Source organism: Apteryx mantelli, chromosome 3, assembly GCF_036417845.1.
Source record: "Apteryx mantelli isolate bAptMan1 chromosome 3, bAptMan1.hap1, whole genome shotgun sequence".
NCBI classification, from domain to species: domain Eukaryota; kingdom Metazoa; phylum Chordata; class Aves; order Apterygiformes; family Apterygidae; genus Apteryx; species Apteryx mantelli.
The window spans coordinates 51,551,260-51,572,758 of NC_089980.1; the positions used below are offsets into that span (position 1 = coordinate 51,551,260).

General features: G+C 36.5%; 1 protein-coding gene across 1 annotated transcript in view; it reads right to left on the reverse strand.

The window, feature by feature from the left end:
• FMN2 (formin 2) overlaps positions 1–21,499 on the reverse strand; it is a 173,744-nt gene that overhangs the window by 99,761 nt on the left and 52,484 nt on the right. The window contains exons 5-7 of the mRNA XM_067294571.1: positions 16,173–17,704; positions 14,953–15,097; positions 2,733–2,820 (exon numbers count right to left, since the gene is read on the reverse strand). Coding sequence (XP_067150672.1) covers positions 2,733–2,820; positions 14,953–15,097; positions 16,173–17,704 — 1,765 coding nt within the window. The remainder of the gene's footprint in view (positions 1–2,732; positions 2,821–14,952; positions 15,098–16,172; positions 17,705–21,499) is intronic.

The following is a 21,499-nucleotide window of genomic DNA, read 5'->3' on the forward strand; positions in this document are numbered from 1 at the left end:
ACCAAATCCATTTCAAAGTAAGGAGCAGAAAAACACAACTCTACCAGAAGATACTTAATGCTATCATCAACAAGAACAAACAAAAAAATCAATTTAGCATATACTCGTACATTCTGAAATCTTCCATGAAATGCCATCCAATCATATATGCACATTAAAATAGCTGACTTAAACATTTAAAGTCAACAAAATATCATAAATGATTCAAATTTTTGAGATTCCAAAACAATTTTTCAAAGATTATTTGTTATAGACAATATTTCAGCAGTTTTGTATCTTAAAAGAAAAAAATACTTGCAACAAATTAAATAAAACATTTACCCAGGTTTCAAGTTATTTTAAGCACTTCAGTTAAATACAATATTGATTAAATCTTGCAATCCTAATTTTATTAAGTGAATCATACCCAGCACAATTGTTTTCCCTTCTGTTCCTGTAACATTTTGAAATTTGTCTAATCCATTAGAAAAATAAAACACAATAGCATGCGAATGAAGAAATGGACCCAATACAGCACTACATTGAAAGTTTCTCTCTCTGGGTGCTTTCCTAAGGCCAGTCAAAAAACCATTTACAATTCTTCTGCAATTTATATTACCACTGCATTCCGCAGCTATGCCTTTTATGTAATATAGGGAATATTTACAAGAATGCCTATAAAAGAAGCGGCCTAGTACCACAAACTGAAAGAGTAGGGGAAAAAAAAAAAGTTTGACTGCCTTTTAAATTCATGAGAAAACATCACTTGTATTGTGCTGCATGAGATATGAGTAAATGTACATTTCATTGTACATGAAACAGCAAAAACTCAAGATGAGCACTGAAAGAAAGAGAGGACAGAGAACACTGATCACGTTTTTGCTTTTTATTGTCACACCTCCTAAATCTTAATATATAAAACTGCAAACATAACAAGTGCATTTTGCATATCCAGTCACTTTATTTTAATATAAATTCAATTTTCTGATAGCACCTTCTCATTAGGGTATTCAGTACTGCAGCAAGTAAACTAGCAAGTTATCATACTCAACAAAAATATATGAAATTCTTACTTGTTTAACAAGCAAGTAAAAATAGTGCATACATAAAAGGTGAAGCTAAATTCTTGGGCTTGCTGTTTTATAACTTCTTCCACAGGCTCTCTGGTCACTCTCACAAAGTGCCCTGCATGGAGTTATTGATGTCAGAAATGTTTTCGGCGAGATCTCACCTCCTGCCCCCCGACCATGCAGATTTCTTTCCTACTCCTCACCTCTTTTGCTCCATGCCTATTTTATGTTCTAAAAAAAACATTTTTAACACCAGGGTCTTCCAACCGTTTCCACAAGTTGCTCCATCAGATAAAAGTTTTTTCATGTTTGTTGTATCAATGACTTCTGAACAATAAGGAAATAAGAGCACTACTAAATTCTCCTTTGCAAAGACTTTTTGTTTTAAAAACCAGCTATTAAAGGAGGAATACACAAAATCTGTACCTAGCTCTTACACATGATGTGCTTAATATTGTAACAGTATAAGGGTTAAGCATAATATTGTTTGACCCCTTCAACTACTGACGTTCATGCCATGTTATTGTTAGTGTTGCATGTTAAGCAAGCAAATTTTCAATGAACTTGTGTTGGCTTTACCACAGACACAGATGTTAGGCGGACTCCTTTGTTCATAAGGTTCTCATTATTAACTGAAACCAAGTTGAATATTTGACTGAAGGAAAGGACCATATCATTGTTTTCAGATTTTGCTCTATGACTTAACTGAACTACATCTGCCAGCTTTGGAAATACCAAGTACTTCTTGGCGCCAGTACTGGCGCCTTGCTCTATGACTACCATCTTAAGCGCTTCAGATTGAGGAAGTCCACTAACCATCAAAACAGTTTAATAAAAACTTAAAATTGTGATTAAGAGTTACTCACTAGCTGATAGAGCGCACTGAATTTTCTTCTATTTATGAATAATTCCACAAAAATAAGCAAATTGTAGTAAGCTGAATGCACGGCTGTAAATATGTAGCCTAGAAAGTTCGCAAGATGTTTTTGTGATTTATGAAGTCTGTGTTTTACTTAAAACCACATTTATTTAATAGATAGGCTGGCGCTTCACAGGATAATTCAATCTGCTTCAAATCTATCCAAAGCCTTTGGGAAACATAACGGATGCTCTGAATATAAATGCAATTCCACTTTTCACCTTTTTGCACTACTGTCTCTTAGCATGAATGTGAAAAGTATTGCACTCCCTCCAAAAGATCTCCCCCTATAAAAAGCTGCTGAAGATGAAAGAACTCCACAGCTTGTGCTAAACCACATATAGGAACTACTTTACACAGCAAATCAATTAATTGTTATAATTCACATTTCTGGATATCTCCTGGTGATATCTGAATTACAATACACAATGCATCAAACTTTCTTCCTTGGAAAGACCAAAATCAAAGACTCTCGATTTCATATGACATAGATAACTGATGCCAAAAATTATAAATGGCAATTCTGCAAATAAACAGCCAATATTCAACTGATTCATTTTCAATACTGTACAAGGAAATATGATACTACAAAGGAGAAGATAAATGTCAGAACAAGCTGTTTTCAGAAAAAAAAAAAAAAGCTTACCCCCCCCATATTATTTGAATTTATTTTACATATAAAATGAAAAGATGGAAATAATTAGCATTTCCAGATTCTTAACAATGCAATCTGCGCTAGAATCAACAATATTTATTTCACTTACCATGCTGAATGTCCCTCATGTCTAAATGAAGGCTAGACATTAATATTCCAACAGCTTGAGATCTTTTGTTACTTAAGAACTTGACAACCTGCCAAAAGAAACCCATCTATTAGTGTTCACCTGCATGAAAACATTACAAGATATTTTGCATTACTAGTAACAAATTCAAGAAACACTGCCTTGTAATCTATATCTGCGTCTAAAAGTGAGTAATTTTATTATTTTCAAAGTGTGCTTCTGCTTCATAAACCCATCAGAAGTGTAGATAACCATGTCATCTAGCTGAATCTTAATCCTAATGGAATCACTATAAAAGTTCCCCCAGACTTCAGCCTTCATTAGGATGTACACTTTCAACTTCGCACTGACGTTACTGAGCGTATGAAACAGGCTGTCATATAAAAAAAATTCCAACTGTGTCTATCTTGGAATTGCTTTAGTTTCCAAAATCACACAACAATTACCATCTTTGATGTAAGCTAAAACTGTGAGAATTTGTATTTTATTTGAATGCTTGACATACTAGGCGCCAATATGAATTTTATTTGAAAAGCAAAATAACCATGTACATATTGGGATTTTCTCTGATCACTTTTAGGCAATACAAAAGTGCTCAAAGCTTTTTCATTTTAAAATAAGCAAAAAACAAAAACAAAAAAACCCCACGCTCTCAAAACATCTTGCTCTAGTGGGTTAAAATTAGCCACTAAAACATACTTTTGTGCATATTTTTTTGCAAGCACAAAAGCAACAAGTAATTCATAGACTGTATTCCATAGGTCTCTAAGCTATTTGAATCCAGCTTACTGTAATTTTTATACCACTGTAATGAGAAGCAAGCAATGACAAGAAAGGATCCTTAGCTGGAAAACAATGTGGTCCTAGATAAGTAATTTTTCAGTGTAGGGCTCCAACCATTATGTGGATAACCAGTTATATTTAATCCACTCATGTTTCTGTGTTTTACATTGTACTAAACACACTGAAGAAGAAAACCTCTGTTATTTGTGGATCATTTGCAGAAAAGAAAACAACTCAGCTAATTAGAACTGTAAGTTAAAGTTCTTTTCACATTTCAGTCAGGTAGTGTATATTTTTTTCAGGTCATAGAGCTTATATCTTAGCATCAAGATGCTATATCACCTACTCTCCCACTGGAAAAATTAGTTTGCAGAAATATGATTAGAAAAAGTAGAATAAATTCCAGCCAGAATAAATAATCTCATAGTCTAATTCACATCTTAACATCATAAAAGTACCCACAAGATGTTTTTCCTGTGGTATCACCACCTTTGATTCATTTAAATCTTCACATAAGTCCATACATGTTGGTAGGTTGATGTCTGAGCAGTAGCTGAAGAGAAGTGAAAGCTTGGCCCAGATCTCTGCCACTAGGACTGCTTAGAAATGGAAACTTGAGAAATTCTAAGTGCTTGCAGTATAGGTTTTGTGAAGATGTGTTTAGTTGGGCAGTTGCTTCATTTATTATACTCCCCCCCCCAAGCCTTCATAAATATCAGTGTGTCAGGTATTTCATCTTGCTTTCCTCATAGCTTCCCAACTAGCTATAGTGAAGTAAAAATACAGCGTTTTCCTCAAGAATTGAATAAGTTGAAACTCAGAAAGCCATAACTATTGCTCACAAGGTTAAAGACTTGAATTCAAGGCACAGCTACTGACATAATCTGCCACAAATGACCAAGAAATTCCTATGTGATTGTCTAACCCACATAATGTACTATTAGGAAATTAAAAATTGAAGTCAAATGAATTGAAACCAAAAACAATTTTACAGACCAAGGATATGATAGTCAGATTTTCTGACTTCAGAAAGAAAACTATCATATTTAAGAAAAATAGAATTAGGATATCTCACGCTTTCCTTCCAATATGCTATCACTCCACATGATTTTTAAATGGAACAGCTAAATCTCATGTAAGCCTGAACTCTGAGATGAAGCTGGGACAAATAATATGATATTTTCTTGCTGTGAAAAGAAGCTGTTATCTATCCACTTCTTTACAACTACAAAAAGTTTACAAAATACAATAGATCCTGGTTAGCAAGGTCTGAATCAAGTCTTTTGAACCAGTACACTCCCGTGTACATCACTAATAAAATCCAAACAAATATCTTGGATTCCATCAGAAGAAAAGTGGGTGCAAAGTTTGAAAAAGAACAGAAATTCTTTAACTGGTGTTGCTACCAAAGCACATTTTCAGAAAAGGCGCAGCAACAGAGAAACAATGTGGTATGTTACATAACGAAAGTTCAGAAACTTTTCTTTAAAGCAGTCCACACCAACAATGTTGACAAGACTGAGTTCAGTACTGGAGATGTTGCGGAAATTGTTGATTCCAGCCCCCACCATTACTGCTTTTGCTCAAGTCCAAAACATCTCAGAAACAATAATAAAACAACTTAAGCTTGCTACTGTCATCTACAGAACAGAGAGTGTCCTTTGTAGCATTTATTTTGAACAAGAAAAATATCCCAAAGCTGACAAAAAAGTAAATTAAAAGGAATTCAGAAATGTTCTAAAAGTCATACGGGGAAAATAACAATACGCACAAAGCATTGGCAAGAACTCCTCTGGAATAAGTGTGTACAATTCTTGTCATTCATATTCAAGAGAAATAAATTAAAAATAGGACTTTTTATCCCCCTACTCTTTTTGGCCAGGGGAAAAGAAAAATAAAAAACTCCCAGAGAGTAAAATAGCTTGGTTCGTTGGTCCTTCCCAAAAGAACATTGCACCTGTGCTCAGCTGTGAATGTAACTTAGACCAAAGAAGAGACCACAATCTGGACCTTTCCAAATGAAGTAGAACTATATTGCCCTTCTTGTAGATCCAGAGAGCATGGATCAGCTGGAGCCTGTCCTGAATCTACTTGGGACTGATATTTGAATCTGAATCCAGAAGAAGCTATGAAAACATCATCTCTCCTACTTTTACTGATCTCAGCACCCATACACCAGTATATTAGTTATAAAGTTGTGAAATCTCTTTTTCAACCACCCATCACCAGCATATTCAAATTTAAAGCTCAGAGGGCTAACCAAGATCATGTCTGCAGATATGGGGACCAACAGAGAAGAAAAGATTTAGTAGCCTATTAAATCCCTTTGAATCCTACATTCCAAAGCAGTCTGGTCTAAAAGTTAACAGGAAAAGGAAAGAAGTTGCTTTTTTCTGAAAGTGAACTGATGTAAAGGAGAATAATTATTTACTGAGAGTCATATCTTGCACAGTAATTAGGGAAGAAAAGCACTATCCCTGTCAAGAATAGATTACCTTTGCTGCCAGAATTATGAAGAACAGAGACATCGAAAGAGGAAGACTGTCAGATGAATGGACTGCAGAACAGCAATAGAGTGTTTTCACATACCAAATACCAGTTTTGTCTGGTAGTATTTAGAAAGTAGATTTTATGTTAAATTTTTATACTCATCTTTATGCATTCATTCTCATTTCAGTAAATTTCATGAATACTGTAGTTTCCTCCAATAGAATGGCTGTAACAATACAAAACTAATTCAGAAAATATGAATATTACCATAAATGCCTAAAGCAATTCCCACATTTAAAAATAAAACAATAAAATAAATCAGCTGCATAGTCTAGGCCTACAGGCTACAGACTAGTGACGCCATTTAAAGGTGGAACAACAAAAGGTTGATAAATTCAATCTCTACAAGATCTAACAATCTCAGACACAATACACAGCTCCTTTTTACTTTGGATTCTGGAACTCTGCTTTAAACAAAATTAAAAAAATAAATGAAAAGGAAGCTAGAGATATTATCTGCAGCCTAAAGTCTAGGACAAACTTTCTAATTGTTGAGTGGTCCTCATTGTTAAGCAGTAAACAAACTACATGCCAAATTTGTTCCCGATTGTTTAACACAAGCAAAAATAGTCAAAAAGATATTTAGCAAAAGGTAATGCAAGACACATGTTTGATGAGAACCCTGAAGCAAAAATACGAAGATTCCCTTTCCCCAGAATGATATTTAGTTAATGCACGGAATTTTTCAATGACGCTTTCTTTCTGGTTCTGATTTTCACTGCTAGCATTAAGCAAAATTATCCCATGGTTCTCACTGGTAAGGAAAACTACTGTACATTACAAAAAGTCATAGCAGGAAACTCCACTGTACGAAAGCTATAGCTTGCAACTTTTGCAGAAAGGATGCAGAAACCTCAAACTTCCAAACATGTTCTTAAGAGATCAGATCGAGGCAATAATGCAGTAATCTTTTGGCTAGGTCTTGTGACAACAATTTTTTCCTGCTGATTCAAGTCTATTCTAAATGTGAAAAATGCAAACAAAGTATGGGACCCATCAAATCTTTTACATGTACATCCTCCCATCCCTACAGATGTAACAGAAAATATTATGTTCTCATAAAGTTATTCTTAGGTAAATGCAGAAGTGACTTTTGGCTGATAGTGGCAACTGTGATAGGGAAAATAGGGACTATTTCAAGGAGTGAGGACATTTTGGTACAACAGGATATCAAACATTTCTAATTAACACTTAAAAAAGAAAAACGTGCATGACACCCAGTCCTAAGTGCCTAGCAGCATATCCCTGGCAAGCGTACATACCGATTTAACTGAACTCAACTTTTACCACTGAACATCAATTACAAAGCATAATTTTGAACACCCCCTCACCTAAACCAGCCAAACCTGAAATTCATTCTGTAAACTAACTGGTTACTTTCCCAGTTAAAGATTCACATACTATACAGAGAGACACTTAAGGTTTCAAAACTCTTTTCATCATACATTTCTAAATGCAACTTGGTGTCATGCAATGCAAATTAGCACAGCCAGCAGCCATATCTGCCAGTCTGTGGATGCTGCTGCTTTATGCTTGAGGGTCAAGATTAAACTTTTCATTTATCTTTCATTCTTTCCATCTATCCCCCTACTCTGCTTTCATAAATAAAGCTTTCAACCCTATGGATAAGAAATAGTTCATGTCCTTTTATGTTGTTTTATCACTAAAATACCATAAAACTGTTACCATAGAAGGAGTCCTTTACTACCAGATTGTTGCCCCAGTTAATATTCCTCTGTTATGACATTAGATGAAAAATTATTCAGATTGCTTAGATTCAGATATACAGTAATAAGTAAAATAAGCATTGTGTTCCTCAACAGAAGACTGAACAATAGAGTAGAATGTTCCTCTCACTAAAAATAATCACAGTCTTCTAATTTCAAGGACTGGAGTGGGGGATGAAGATAAATAACAAAGTTTAAATTCCTTAGCTTAAAAATATATTACAAGGATTTTATTTTTTTATTCCTAAAGCTCTTCTTTGACCGTTTAGCACATTGTTATGTACCATAGTTATGTACCAATAGTTATTCCTTTTTTCCTAAACTAAAGGACCAGGCTACCTAAAGGTTAGTTTCTATATTCATAGCCCTTATGTTGGTAATTGTCAAAATGTCTCTGTGGGTTAGTAACGCAAATGTGGGTTCAAATACTACTACTTTTAAAAAACAAAACCCCAACAAGCTAAAATTTCCTTAAAAATTGGACATAAAAGTCACAATTTTCATGTGTAGCTTGCAATGCACTCAGCTGTTGATTTTTACAGGTGGTCAGCCAAACTGCTATCAACAATCTTGTCATTGTGTTCTCTAATTAGGTATGCAATTACACACATCTTTTGCAAACTCTTGCAAAATATATTGCATGCCACAATATATTTCAAATTAACATTCTTAAATAATTTTATAAAAGTTACCACATCAAGATGAGAGAGTGAAATGGAAGAATGAAAAAAAGAAAGCAGAAAACCCAATCTGATATCTGGTGGGAGACATGCTATTATGCCCTTGAAAATAAACAAAAAAACCCAACAGTAAAAGCTTTAGTGTTCTCACTTTTAAAGGAAGACATACAGTTACAGTCAGAAGTACATCATTCACTGTATCCACTCCCAATGAATCCTTTCAATTACAGCTTCTTTTGTTTTCATTATAACAATTTTTTTATTGTTGCTCTTTGTACTGAAGTCAGTATTAAGAGCCAAAATATAGCTGTAAGGAAAAATCTGTATTCTAATTCATCATCAGCAAAATCAGTATTTCTCTAATTTAAAAGATTTTTATACTTCACTACAAATAAAATAACTTGATTTAAATAACTTGATTTGCACGCTCATGCTAAAAATCTGTTTTACTTGTAGATCAGTTAGAATCTGATAGAAATACAAGCACAATCACATTTTTAAAAAATACACACATTGTGTTTTTATTAACCCATCATGATCACTGCATTAACCTCTAATTTATGGCTGATATCCATTGGACTAAGCTCAACTTCTTAGGGGAAAAACATTCTTTCCATAGGCACATTTAAGTCGGAAATTTGAGTTTGCTTGATCAAATTTTAAAGCTACTGCACTAAAAAGTTTTACTTCTCCCCTCCTTAGCAGAATCAAGGTGGGCAGAAAAACTGGAGAAAGTATTGCTATCTCCTTATTTTCTGCCTTTCTTCTTCCTTTGATGGCATCTACTGATACAATGTCCAGTGCACTGAGGCACTGCACTGGGAAAGAGAGTTAGAGAGCAGCAGCACAGTCCTCCCAGCTATCCAGGGGAAGGATGGGGAAGAAAGTATTTGAAAGATGTAGAACTACAGCCTGTGGAAATGTGAGCCCCCAGATCTCCCTGGAAAGATGGCAGTGACTAAGATGGCTCAACTGGATGGTTTAAAGTGTAGCAAGAAATGCAATTCTTACTGAACCCAGCTCAAGGTGGCAGCTATCTTTCTGCTGCGATTCCAGATCTGGGTTATGCTTTTTAGATATGCAGCTTTCAATCTCACAAAACAGCTGCAGCTCACTCACTTTAACCCAAAGCCCATTTTCCCTTTGTCTGAGCAGACTTTCAGTAAGACTTTCTCCTACAAAGGTTTTTCAGTGCATAGGCAAACACAATGAAGCCATTATCAGACACCCTACATGGCCCCTGTGTTAAGGAACGGACATAATCTTTCTTGTTGATACAGAATCTGTAAGCTTTTAAACAGCAGCAGTTAGAATAGGCCACAAGAGTATGGTCAGCAGAATCTTTCAATATTAGTGAGGATGCATATAAAAGAGAGAAACCCACGCAGTTTCTTAGATCACAAGATGAATTTGCAAGATTGTCTGATGCCAAGCACACACTTTGGTTCTTCAGCTTGCAAATATATGATCCAAAGAAAAGAGAGCAGTAAGAGGAAACAAGAATGAGAAAGGCATGTGGTTAATTGAGGACATCAACCTGGGAAGCCTGACCAGATCAAGATATTTGATACATAGATGCAGTCAGGTAAAATTGTGTTTGCAACAAAGAGAACTTTACAGATAATACAAAAAATGCAATAATTCATATAAAGAAGAGAATGAGAGAAAAAAAAAGAGATTGCATGCATACTGCATATAATAAAAGAAATTATCTTTACAAACTGAACAAAAGAACTATCATTTAATTTCATAAATAACTTCATGACTTTATTAAATCACTTGCTTGAATAAATAAGAGTGACACATCACACAAGTCTTTCCAAGACTCCTATATTTGGGGGCAGCAGAACCTCAAAGGTACCTCTGGAGAGGGCATAAAATCACCACAGATAGTGGTGCCATTGATATAGTTAATAAATAAATAAATGTGGATACCAAAAGCTCCTTAAGACAGTCCCTCAACTATTTGCAGAGGGAACTAATCCTCCTTTTCAGAAAATTGTTTTTCTCTTGATGCCATTCCTTCTTAATGAATATACATGAGTAAACTTTTATCTACTAACTCAATATGGCATTTACCTTATTTACCAATTTATACTTTTTTTTATGTGGCATTTTATTTCTAGGGGTATTCTATTACCATAGCTTCTTCGTGTTCAACTTAAAAATTCAAAAATGCTGAAATCATTAACTAAATACTCTTATTGATACATCTTGTTTACATCTAAAGCTTTTGAAATAGAGTGAAACTTAAGTAACTTATTATTTATTTTCTGGGGTGGAAGGGGGAGATTAAAATCTTAATGTCAATAGATTAATAGTGGACTTTCCATATGAGAATATCTGTAACATTTTTCTTGAGTTTACATGACAGATTATAAACACATGCTCTGCTCTTGAAAAGTTTATTGCAGTTGCATCTATATTATTTTCCAAAAATATGGTCAAATGATCATCAGTAAGGCTTCCAAGATGACTATTCAAAAGTTAAGAAATCAATCTATGCAACTCATTTCAGTCCCTTCTATATACCTATTAGGCTGATGGTGGTATCAAGATTTTCTGATTACATACACTGTTTTTCCACTGAACCCATTCTGTGCACACTGGCCAATATTCCCCATGTCAAGAAAATTTTTAATGTTGCATTTACCATCATTCTGTAGTAGGTGGCCTTAATCATCTGACTATCCTTTTTCTTCCTGCTTCACTAACTACATGCTTTTTAACTGCTGCAGCAAATGATAAAGTGTTTTTACTCACATTAACAGCTTAATTTATTAAGTAACCACAGTTCATCGTTTTGAACAGTGCTCATTCTGCACAGTCCATGCTGGGTATGGAATGGACCCTATTGAAAATACTATCCAGCCATGTAATTAAAATCAGTATTGTAACTATATGGCATGGTTGAATTAGATGCTCCAAAACAAGGTGTCATCCTTTGCTTGGATCAAACACTAGAGGTTTGACAAAGTATACTCTTTGCTCACAGGACCTCCCCAAGTCAAGAGTTCCCCCGGTTTACAACCAGTATCTGAGAGGAATTGCTTCAGATAGAATGAGAGGTAAAACAGAATCAGACCTATTATGTTCTATATTCCCATTTCTCAGATCTCCTCAGTTCTTCACTCCCTCCTCAGTTATTCATCTTAGTCTTCCTTTGCCTCTCTCGTCTTGGTCTTTATTTTCCAACCTGCCAGTACAAGGTTAGGAAAAATCTTCAGAATTATACCTGAAGTCCCTCCTGAGCAACATGAACCGAGTTTTAAAATAGCTTGTAGAGTGGCCAAATTTAAGGAATGATTAACTAAGAAAATTAATTAACAACTAACAAAAGACACATATCTGATATATTTTTTCCATATTTCAAGTCTCTGTTTGAAACTATGTGGACATGAGCAAAAATGGGCTTTGTTTTCTTTCATTAGCAAAATGAAGGAGACACCCAATGTGGGGGGGAAAAAAAAAAAAAGCAGCCTAAAGGACTAACTTTAGGCAAAATTATAAGAACAGTGACTTGTAATAAAAGCCAGACAACGTTAATAGGTAGCAATGGCTGCACCACCTATAATATAACCTGTAAAGGTCTCTCTTTAAAGATTAAGTAGGCATTCTCATTGAGTGAGCCTGCACACATTTACAGCAGCTGAGAATTTGACATATATGTATTATCAGAGTAAAATAATTCACAGCTTTTTGTTATAGCACCAAATGTGAGACAATAAGCAAAAAAGATCAGCTGCATTCACAAATAAATATTAACTTTTCATTTTTCTGCTTTCTTTAAAGTTCTATAATGGATTGTGATGTGGCCTTCATTCAGTGGTAGGTATAACATTCACTTTTTTTAAGAATTACTGATTTAATATTGTCAGCCTCTGAATTTATAGATATATATTCTTAAATTATTTGCAGATGATCATAGTAAGAAAAAAAATACTTGGAAACAATACATGCGTAGGGTGAAATTAACTCTAACTTAATAAAGCAACTATACAGATAATATTATGGCTTGAAAAAGGGGTACTGTTTACAAATGATTATGTCATACAAACATATATATTTATATATACACACATAGAAGAAAACATATGGCATATAGCATAAATAGTGATGTGTACAGAACAGCAGTTTACTCCAAAATAATCTTTAACCAACTACAGCACCCCCAAGACTATTGAATCTTTGTTCAGATTAGCAAGAGTGTTTCTTTCCTGATGTGGCCTCCTTTGTAAATATATTTTTATTTCAGCTTACAACAAAAACATTGTTTTATTAAAATCAGATGTTTACATAGCGCACCAAATATTTTATGCATTTGAAAGTTATCTGGGCAATTTTTCTTCACAACTACTTCCAGTTTAGCTAGTATTTTACATCCAACACATATTAGCAATACATTTGCTTATCATGCATGCGCCCCAAAGTAAGGAGGAAAAGCAATCACCAAACTAGAACTTTTCTGGAAGTAAGTCCAGTAAGCTTTGCACATCCTGGTTGTATTCTGTACAATGCTCTTCTGTAGCTCAACAGGTGACAGAGCACATCTGCTTTGCATAACATATTCCCATAAAAATCACTACAGAAACACCATTTCTAAGATCTTTACAACACCCATAACTATCACAGAGTGCACGTAAGTCAGTAACCACTTAAACAGCACTTGGTGCTTCCTATAAAAACATACTTGTGGAGTTACAGCCATACTTTCTCAAAATAACTGTTTCTTCTGCTAAACACGGATGGACTTCATTATCCAAGTGTTTACTGTGGTATAAATGAAGAGAATTTCAAAAACGAAGGCCTGCATTCCAACACTACCGAGAGTGTGTACATAGAATATATTTCTGAAGCTCTTCTGCTTCATTTGTCTCACGTTAATGCTATGAAGAACCCAAACTCTAATCATACATATGAACATCTAGCTTGACATCTGCAACCAATGCTAGCTCAAACTGTAGTTCTAATGAAAGCCTGTGTTGGTTTTTTGTACTATAAACAACACATTTGGTTATCTGTTTGGCTGGCCTTTTTTCCCCCTGCATACTAACAAATCGGACTTCCCCATCAGGCAATTTCTCTCTGTTTTGGAGAGCAGCATGTTTATTTGATAAACAGAGCAAGGGAAACACACAAGAGATTCTATTATGCCAATTTAGGTGGCCCACAGGAATGTTTGTTCTAAATTACGGCACCTACTTAGATTGCCTTAAACCTCTGTGTGGAAATTTCTGCGACAAACAGCTTGTTCTTTCCAAAACAGTTAGGATCAGCCATTTTCATTTACTTTTATCCAGTTTTATTTATTTATTGACAATAGTTTTTTCTGTCATTACAAAAAAAAAAAAAAAACAACTGCTAATATTAAAACCCGCATCCAATATTTATTCACAATTGCTATCTGTTCTCAGTTAACCACTGTTTATGCCATATAATTAAATAGTCATAATTTCCATCGTGTCCAGAGATTTGCATCACCAAACCTCATAAAATGTGAATGGACTGACAGTTCACGAGCAAAGCAGCAGGTAGACTTTTGCTCTCCTTTGTTTACTTAAAGAGCTATCATATTATTTCAGTGAAGGATAACCATAAAAAACAGGCTTTTTGTGGAAGGAGAGAGCAAAAGCAAAGGTCTTGTACTTTACAGATCTATTGCAGGACAGTGAGGTAGTGGCAGTACACTGCTACCTTTCCTCCCACCCCAGTTAGTACAACCTAGTACAGCATACAGGGATACGACACACTTATATGAGTGTGGCAGCATTGTGCTTCTCACCCATCCAGAGGAAGGTCCTCCAGCACCCTAGGAAAATAAGCCTAACTTCACTACCAGTTCTGTTGCTCGCACCTGGCTGCCAGCACAGCCTGCATGTTTACATCGCTGACCAAAAGATAAGTCACGTGGTGAAAAAAAATTTCTCCAGAACTCCTGGGTGTAAAGCTTATACTCAAACATCAGAGCTACTGCATGGAGATTCTGAAGAGTCCCACTATATTTTTGATTTGGGAAAAATCATAGCATATAACATTAGGGGATAGATTCTTAAATGCTGTTTTTCTGGGAAACCATGGTAATTTATACCTGTCTCTTTCACGATTTACTTTACAAAATTCCTCAGAATAATTTATGTACTACTTATTGGACACATGCAGTCAGTATCAAAAGCATGATATTTGTACCCAGTCATTTTGTTTTCACTCTGGCAAATTTTAAAGTAGACAAAGCAAAGATTTTTGAAGAATTAATACATAACTTGAAAAGCAATTAAAAAAAAAATCTTTAACACATCTGGCTTTGAAACCCATCCTACATTCTCTCCTTTTCTTGTATTTCTACATAGTGTATATATATGGTAACAATTTCACACCAGACAAAATTCATCTCAGCTTCATGCAAAAATCTGTCTTTATGTAAATGCCAGCCAAGAAAAGATCTGAAATTAAATGAGTACTCACTTGTTTAGTCTTTGTTTTTGTAATGGTGTCCGAAATGGGTTTCTTCCTCTCTTTAACAGCTGTTTTAGAAAACAGTTCTTCAAACTCATGATAATCTATGGAAGGTTCTTCAATTTTTTCCCACACAAGTGAAGCACTAGAATCTCTAAAGTTAAGCAAAAGACCTATGTAGGGCAATGTCAAACTAAGTAGTCATAAATGATGGAATAAAGAAAATAAAATAGCAGCAATTTACAAGTGATTGCCTAACTTCTACTAGCAGTATTTTGATAAGACATGCTGTTGATTTTCTCCCATACTTTCTTGTTTGCTTGTTTGTTCACGTATACTGATGGTCAGACTCACTTACATTCACCCACTTTACATACAGAGGAATATAAATAGGCTGTATATAGTCTATAAAACATACACACATGCACACAAAGAAGTGTAGAAATGGACAGTTATCTGCAGAGAGCTCGTGCGACAGTGGCAAGAAAAACTTGAAAAGAAAGAAATAATCCATCATTAAATAACAAAGCAGAAGGGTTGGACAATCAGTACTCAGAAACATAAAGAAAACATACAGAAACATCTTTCTATGAGCAACAGTGATATTTTACAAACAAAAATAAGCATTAACAACCAAATCCAAGTATTTCAGAGACATATCAGCCAGTAAGTGCTAAAGGAACAGCTTGATGCCACCACACAGAAAAATCACAGTTTCAATCTAGCTGCTGAATGTCTGAGGTGCAGAAAAAAAGGATTTCTAGGTCACTGAACAATGGAAGGAGGAAGATAAGAGTGTTCAGCATACACTCATCTAAAGAGAAAAGACTACCAAAACTTGCAAGCTACTCCAGAGGGAGAGACCAAATCTACCTTGAAGGTGGGGGGGAAGCACAAGTGTGACATTTAAAAACGAATTCACAAAATACTTAGTGGCATGCAATCACACTGGGATTTCTGATTAACACATGATATGTAGCCCCTAAGGACAGCTGAAAACATATCTCCAAAGAGTTTTCATGTGTAAATAAGGTTACTCACTCAGTTTCTGTGCTTTAAATATAGCGGACACCCTATTTAAATACCCAACTACAAATAAAATTCTGCTTGCACTGAGTTTCTTTCAAAAGCCTATGCAGTAGGAAATAAAGCCTTTTGCTAATAACATACCACACTATCATGGCAGTCACAAAGTGAAACAACATCCTCTCTGCAATTATATAATTTACCTTCTACTGTGGAGCTGAATTCTTGTCCAATAAAGAGGCTTCATCGGTCGAGAAGGCTCTATCACGTGTTTCCTGCTCCCTTTCTCCTGATTCACCCCCATTGCAAATAAACCAGATGGTAACAGAGGAGGAAGAAACCCACAGACTTGTGGGACTGCTGGGTAGGTGCTGCTCTGAGTTGGTGGTGGAGGGGGTGGCGCAGCTCCAGGCAAAGGCGGTGGGGCTGGGGGTGGCATTCCCAGGCCAGGCAGAGGTGGTGGTGGAGGAACACCTGCACCAGGCAGAGGTGGTGGCAGTGGAGGAGGAGGGGGGACACCTGCACCAGGCAGAGGTGGTGGTGGAGGGACACCTGCACCAGGCAGAGGTGGAGGAGGTGGCGGTGGAGGGAAACCTGCACCAGGCAGAGGTGGAGGAGGTGGCGGTGGAGGGAAACCTGCACCAGGCAGAGGTGGTGGCAGAGAAGGGGAAGGAGGAGGGGGGGGAATGCTCCCTCCGCGTAGAGGTGGGGGAAGTGGTGGCACTCCTGCTCCAGGCAGAGGTGGTGCTGCGGGTGGGGGTGGCACTCCCAGGCCAGGCAGAGTAGGAGGTGGGGGAGGGACACTGGTCCCAGGTAAAGGTGGTGGTGGGGGGGGAGGTGGGATACCTCCACTGGGCAGAGGTGGTGGTGGAGGTGGTGGTAGGACTCCAGCACCTGGAAGAGGAGGGGCTGGAGGCAGCATCAGTATCTCCCCACCTGGCAAAGGTGGAGGAGGAGGCGGCATCATGACGCCTGGCAAAGAGTGGTCCAGGTGTGGCATTGCTGGGCCAGCGAGATGCAGAGGGAGTCCTGAACCGGGCAGGGGTGGTGGGGGTGGTCTTCCTGTCATGGGTGCAGGAGCAGCCAGGGTGGGGGCTGGCAGTGATGGGACAATGCTACAAGAGGGCTCTGGTGGCACAGAGGGGGGACATTCACTACAAGTCACATTTCTAGTACTTAGAGGCTGATGGGGAGCTGGCAGTCCAGTCTCTCCTTCAAATGCAAGGGACAAATTAACTTTGGGTTCTGGAAGAGGTGACTGTGATGTACTTTGTACCGATTGGCTTGCATCCAGCGGCACCGAGATTAGTTTCGGTGACAGAATTAAGGAGATTTCAGAACAAAACGTGGGCTGTAGTTCCAGAGTTGGCAATTGCTGAGTTGGCCCTTCACTTTTGCTCCCTTCCAAGGATGGTGGTGAGGGTGGCTGTGGCAGTGCACTGGCTGAAGGCATTGTGTGTGTTAAATAATCTTCTGTTGGTGATGTTTGTACAGATCTTGCTTGTGACACAGTTCTGAATACAACCTCCTCTCCGTTTGTTTGAAGAGTCACACTACTGAGTTCCCTGCAGACTGGGAGTCTGTGCTCATTTTCCTGCTCCCTCACAGCAGTCTGTACTTCTGTAGCAGGGAATTGTTTCTCTAGTTCTGCAATTTTGGTCCTCAGATCCTCAATTGTTTGTTCAAGCTGTTGGATGACACTGGCACGCTCCTCGGATTTCACCTCAAAATCATCCTTAAAATAATAATAATAAAAAATATAATAAGCACAACAACAGATAACATTTGTTACTATATTAAAAAAATGAAACTTAGATCAAAAATATTGGTATTCCATAGGTTCAGAAAGAAGACAGTTACGACAAGCCTTTAAAAACAGGGATATCATTTTAGCTAATTGTATCTTACAATGGAAGAAGAGAGTTTAGGAAAATGACTTGCTTCAGCATTGTACTATTTTCCTCAATTCGAGCACTCTTTGGACTGTGATGATCTTCTGTCAAAACCAAAAATCAGCAACAACCCCTCTCTCCCTCCAAACACACTGATCAAGAAAACAATCAACCACTGAATACAAGTACCACAAAAGTGTGTGTGCGCGTGCATGGATGTGCTGATACGGAGGCAGGAAGGGCACTGCATATTTTCAGTTATCAAAACTGAATTAATGTTAAGTGTTTCTTTAGAATGATGCACTATGCATAACAGCTCAGCATATTGTTGAAAGCTAAATTTCAATATATACCTTAATAATACAATACAGATTACAAAGGCAGAACATTATGAATGCTCACTTTTTGAAAACAGCTATCCAGAACAGACTAAGTATGCTTTTCTCCAGCCAACACACTTGGGAAGGGAAGAAATAAGACAACACTAAGAGAACTTTCCTCCCACCTAAGATCTGAAACTCCCTGACAAGTGACACACTGTTTGCCTATGAGTAATGTTAGAAAAGCTTCCTTTGTGGGATGGTTATTCTGTAATAGACAGTTTTCACATTTTTTATATCTTTTTCTGAAGCATCTGATTCTGTCTGCTGTAGAATGAATAGAAAAAACATTAGTCTTAGACAGCCCAGGAATTCCTACATTCTTAAATAAATATCAGTACCAAACTATACTCAATGTATTGGGTATGTGGTTTATCAAAAGGTACCAAGGGAAACCAAAATTTTTTAGTCCAAAAATAGCCATTTGTGCTTATTCGGGAGAGCTGAGCAGGAGATAGAGCAGACATGACCTTATAATACAAAGTCTTTCAATAAAGAACTTGCCAAAGTTGAACTTTTTTTTTTATTCTTACATGCATTTACTTTTTTATGATTTTTTTAAATTTGGAATTTTGGTCACCAATATCACCACTTCAAGCATTTAATCATAAGAATTCTTTATCATGAAACAGGTTTCTCAAGTGGTTATGACAAGTCAATGCCATAACCACTGTGCCTTTTTGTTTCCTCTTATAAAATGATAAACTTCACAGATGAGATTGTAGGCTTGCTTCATATTGAATCTTTCAAATATTCAGATTTTACAAGCTTTCTAAAGCAGCCTCCAAAGAAACATACAATACCTGACTAATACTAATTGCCTTGGTTTGTTTCATGAAGACCTTTTTCGTCTCATCCTTTGATATACAAAACATTTAAAAGTCAATTTTCTTTCTGTAAAATTAACTTGTAACTTCCAGCTGGGGACTATTAATAAAATATATGTTCATTAATACTTACAAAATTGTTCCTGCACAGAACTGGTTTTCAAACATAAAATTTCAATTTCATTTTTATCTTAGAGTTTTCCAGCTTTCCTAAGCAATTCCAGAAGTAAAACAGTAACTCCCACATGCAAACCAATTACTTGATTCTGAAACACCCTCATCAAAATTCACAGTCCTCTGCATTGTCTGAACTTTCTGGAATGGCGGTCTGAAACCAAAGTTATGGATTATAAGTAGGCCTCCTTACAAACGTCTAGGTCTCTGTACCAAACTTTGAAGAGGAATGTAAAGCAGTTGGAGGAACCTTATAAAAGAGTTTGGATGAGTGGTGAAGGACTGAACAAAGCTGACTTATTAACAAACAATATGACATTATAACAAGTAAAAAAAGACTGAAAAGATGTTTCCATTACAGACTATTCATGCTGCTTTTAGTCAATACACTTAGTTTCCTGTAATAACTCAGTACTTCGTAGTAGCAACAGTTTTGCTGAAGAACTTGATTATAAAGGACAAACATATTTAATACTTAGCATAAGATCTCTTACAAAGAGAAAGTGAATATTCTATTATCCTTAAAGTTCAGCTGCTCCACCAGTCTTCTGCAAATACAATAATATAAGGCCTATCAATACTTCAAAAGGGAACGATATCAAAGGAAATGTGCTCCTAAGATTATTAAGCCCACAAGTCAGCCTTCAGTTATTTGAGAACAAACACAATTTTCCCAGACTGTAACTCTCCTAAGCTCCCATTTTACATTAAAAGAACAATTTACCAAGGGCTTTATGAAAGTTATAGCTTCCCAGTTCTATCTGAATTGGAAAATTAATTCCTGCCACAAACAAAGTGAAGTCAATAGAATTAGACACAATATTAAATGGCTCCAAAGAGATTTACCTTCACGATGGCTGATCTCAGAAGAACAGTTCACTGCTTTAAAAATTCGTTTATTCAGGAGATTGGATTCAATTTTACACAAGAACAAAAGGTAATCCTTGAATCTTGAAATTCTACCTGAACTACAGAAAAAACCTAGAATTCAATGTTATACATGAGAATTCACCCTGCAGACCATTAAACTTATTACAAGAGAAGAAGTATTTTAAAAATTTAAATAAACGGGCAAACAAGTGACATGATTAAGAAATTGCAGAGAATAAACAAAAATGTCCTGATGAATGAAAGTGACCTTTTGCTCCATGCCCTAAGAGGCTATATTTCTGCTGTCCTTGAGACATGGCATTGCATAATTTCAAACAAGGTGGTTGGTAAATTTGCTATTGTGTTGTTGCCTAAGAATCACCAATCTATGTTTTTTCAGTGACGGCACCTTATGAACAGATGAGACTTTGCTCTGAATGTTGAAATATTTATCCAGAGGAACTTGCATGCTTTAAATCTATTAGGGGGAGGGGGCAGTATTTATATGCTTCAATAATTATATTTCAGATAAACTGAGATATTTTTCATTTTGCCTTTTAAGATGCCCTCAGCCTAAAGTCTCATTAGATTTCTGCCTTTTCCCCAGCAAGAAGTTTGAAGTCTTTCCCTAAATCAGAAAGGTTTGTATCAAACAAACATAAGCCACAAAGTTTCTACTACCCTTACCAAAGAGGGATGGATGGATGGACAGATGGATGGATGGGGAAAAAAAAAAAAAAGAATATGGCTGATCAGACATGAAAATCAGACAGTTTGCTCAGAAAAGTAAGGAAAGGAAGACATTATTTTCCATACATGGTCAAAAGCTGTTCCCAAGAACCAGAAGACCCCCTTAAAAAAAAAAAAAAAAAGTTCATTTTTAATCCAAAGGACAACTCCACAGCAGAAGCCTACAGGGTTTAAAAGAGATATGAGGGAACTCTGTCTTGCCTAGAGTTCTTACCCAGGACCCAGGTACTGTGGAACAGTCTTCTTTCTGTAAAGAAAGAAAGAAATGTGGAAGCTTAACCCTTGCTTTATCTGGGTGACTTGAGTTTGAGAGTCATTGATAGGAAAAAAGATCTAAAGGTGTATGGTTATAGAATGGTGATCAGCATTTCTTAAACAAGTTGCACGTGTTCCATGTGCAGTAAGTTGGATGCATCTGGGACTGTTGGCTGTGTTTGTGTTGCACAGATAGACCTGTGTACGTACAATATCAGATACATCCAGGAATACTGGCTTTACCACATGGAGGATGCACATGTACAAAAGGCCTGTACAGTACATTCAACTCATTCAAACCTTGCCATGTTTACCATATATGCACATCAGATGTCCAGCATACAGCTGATCTATGTAGGTAGAACACATCCAGGATCTTCAA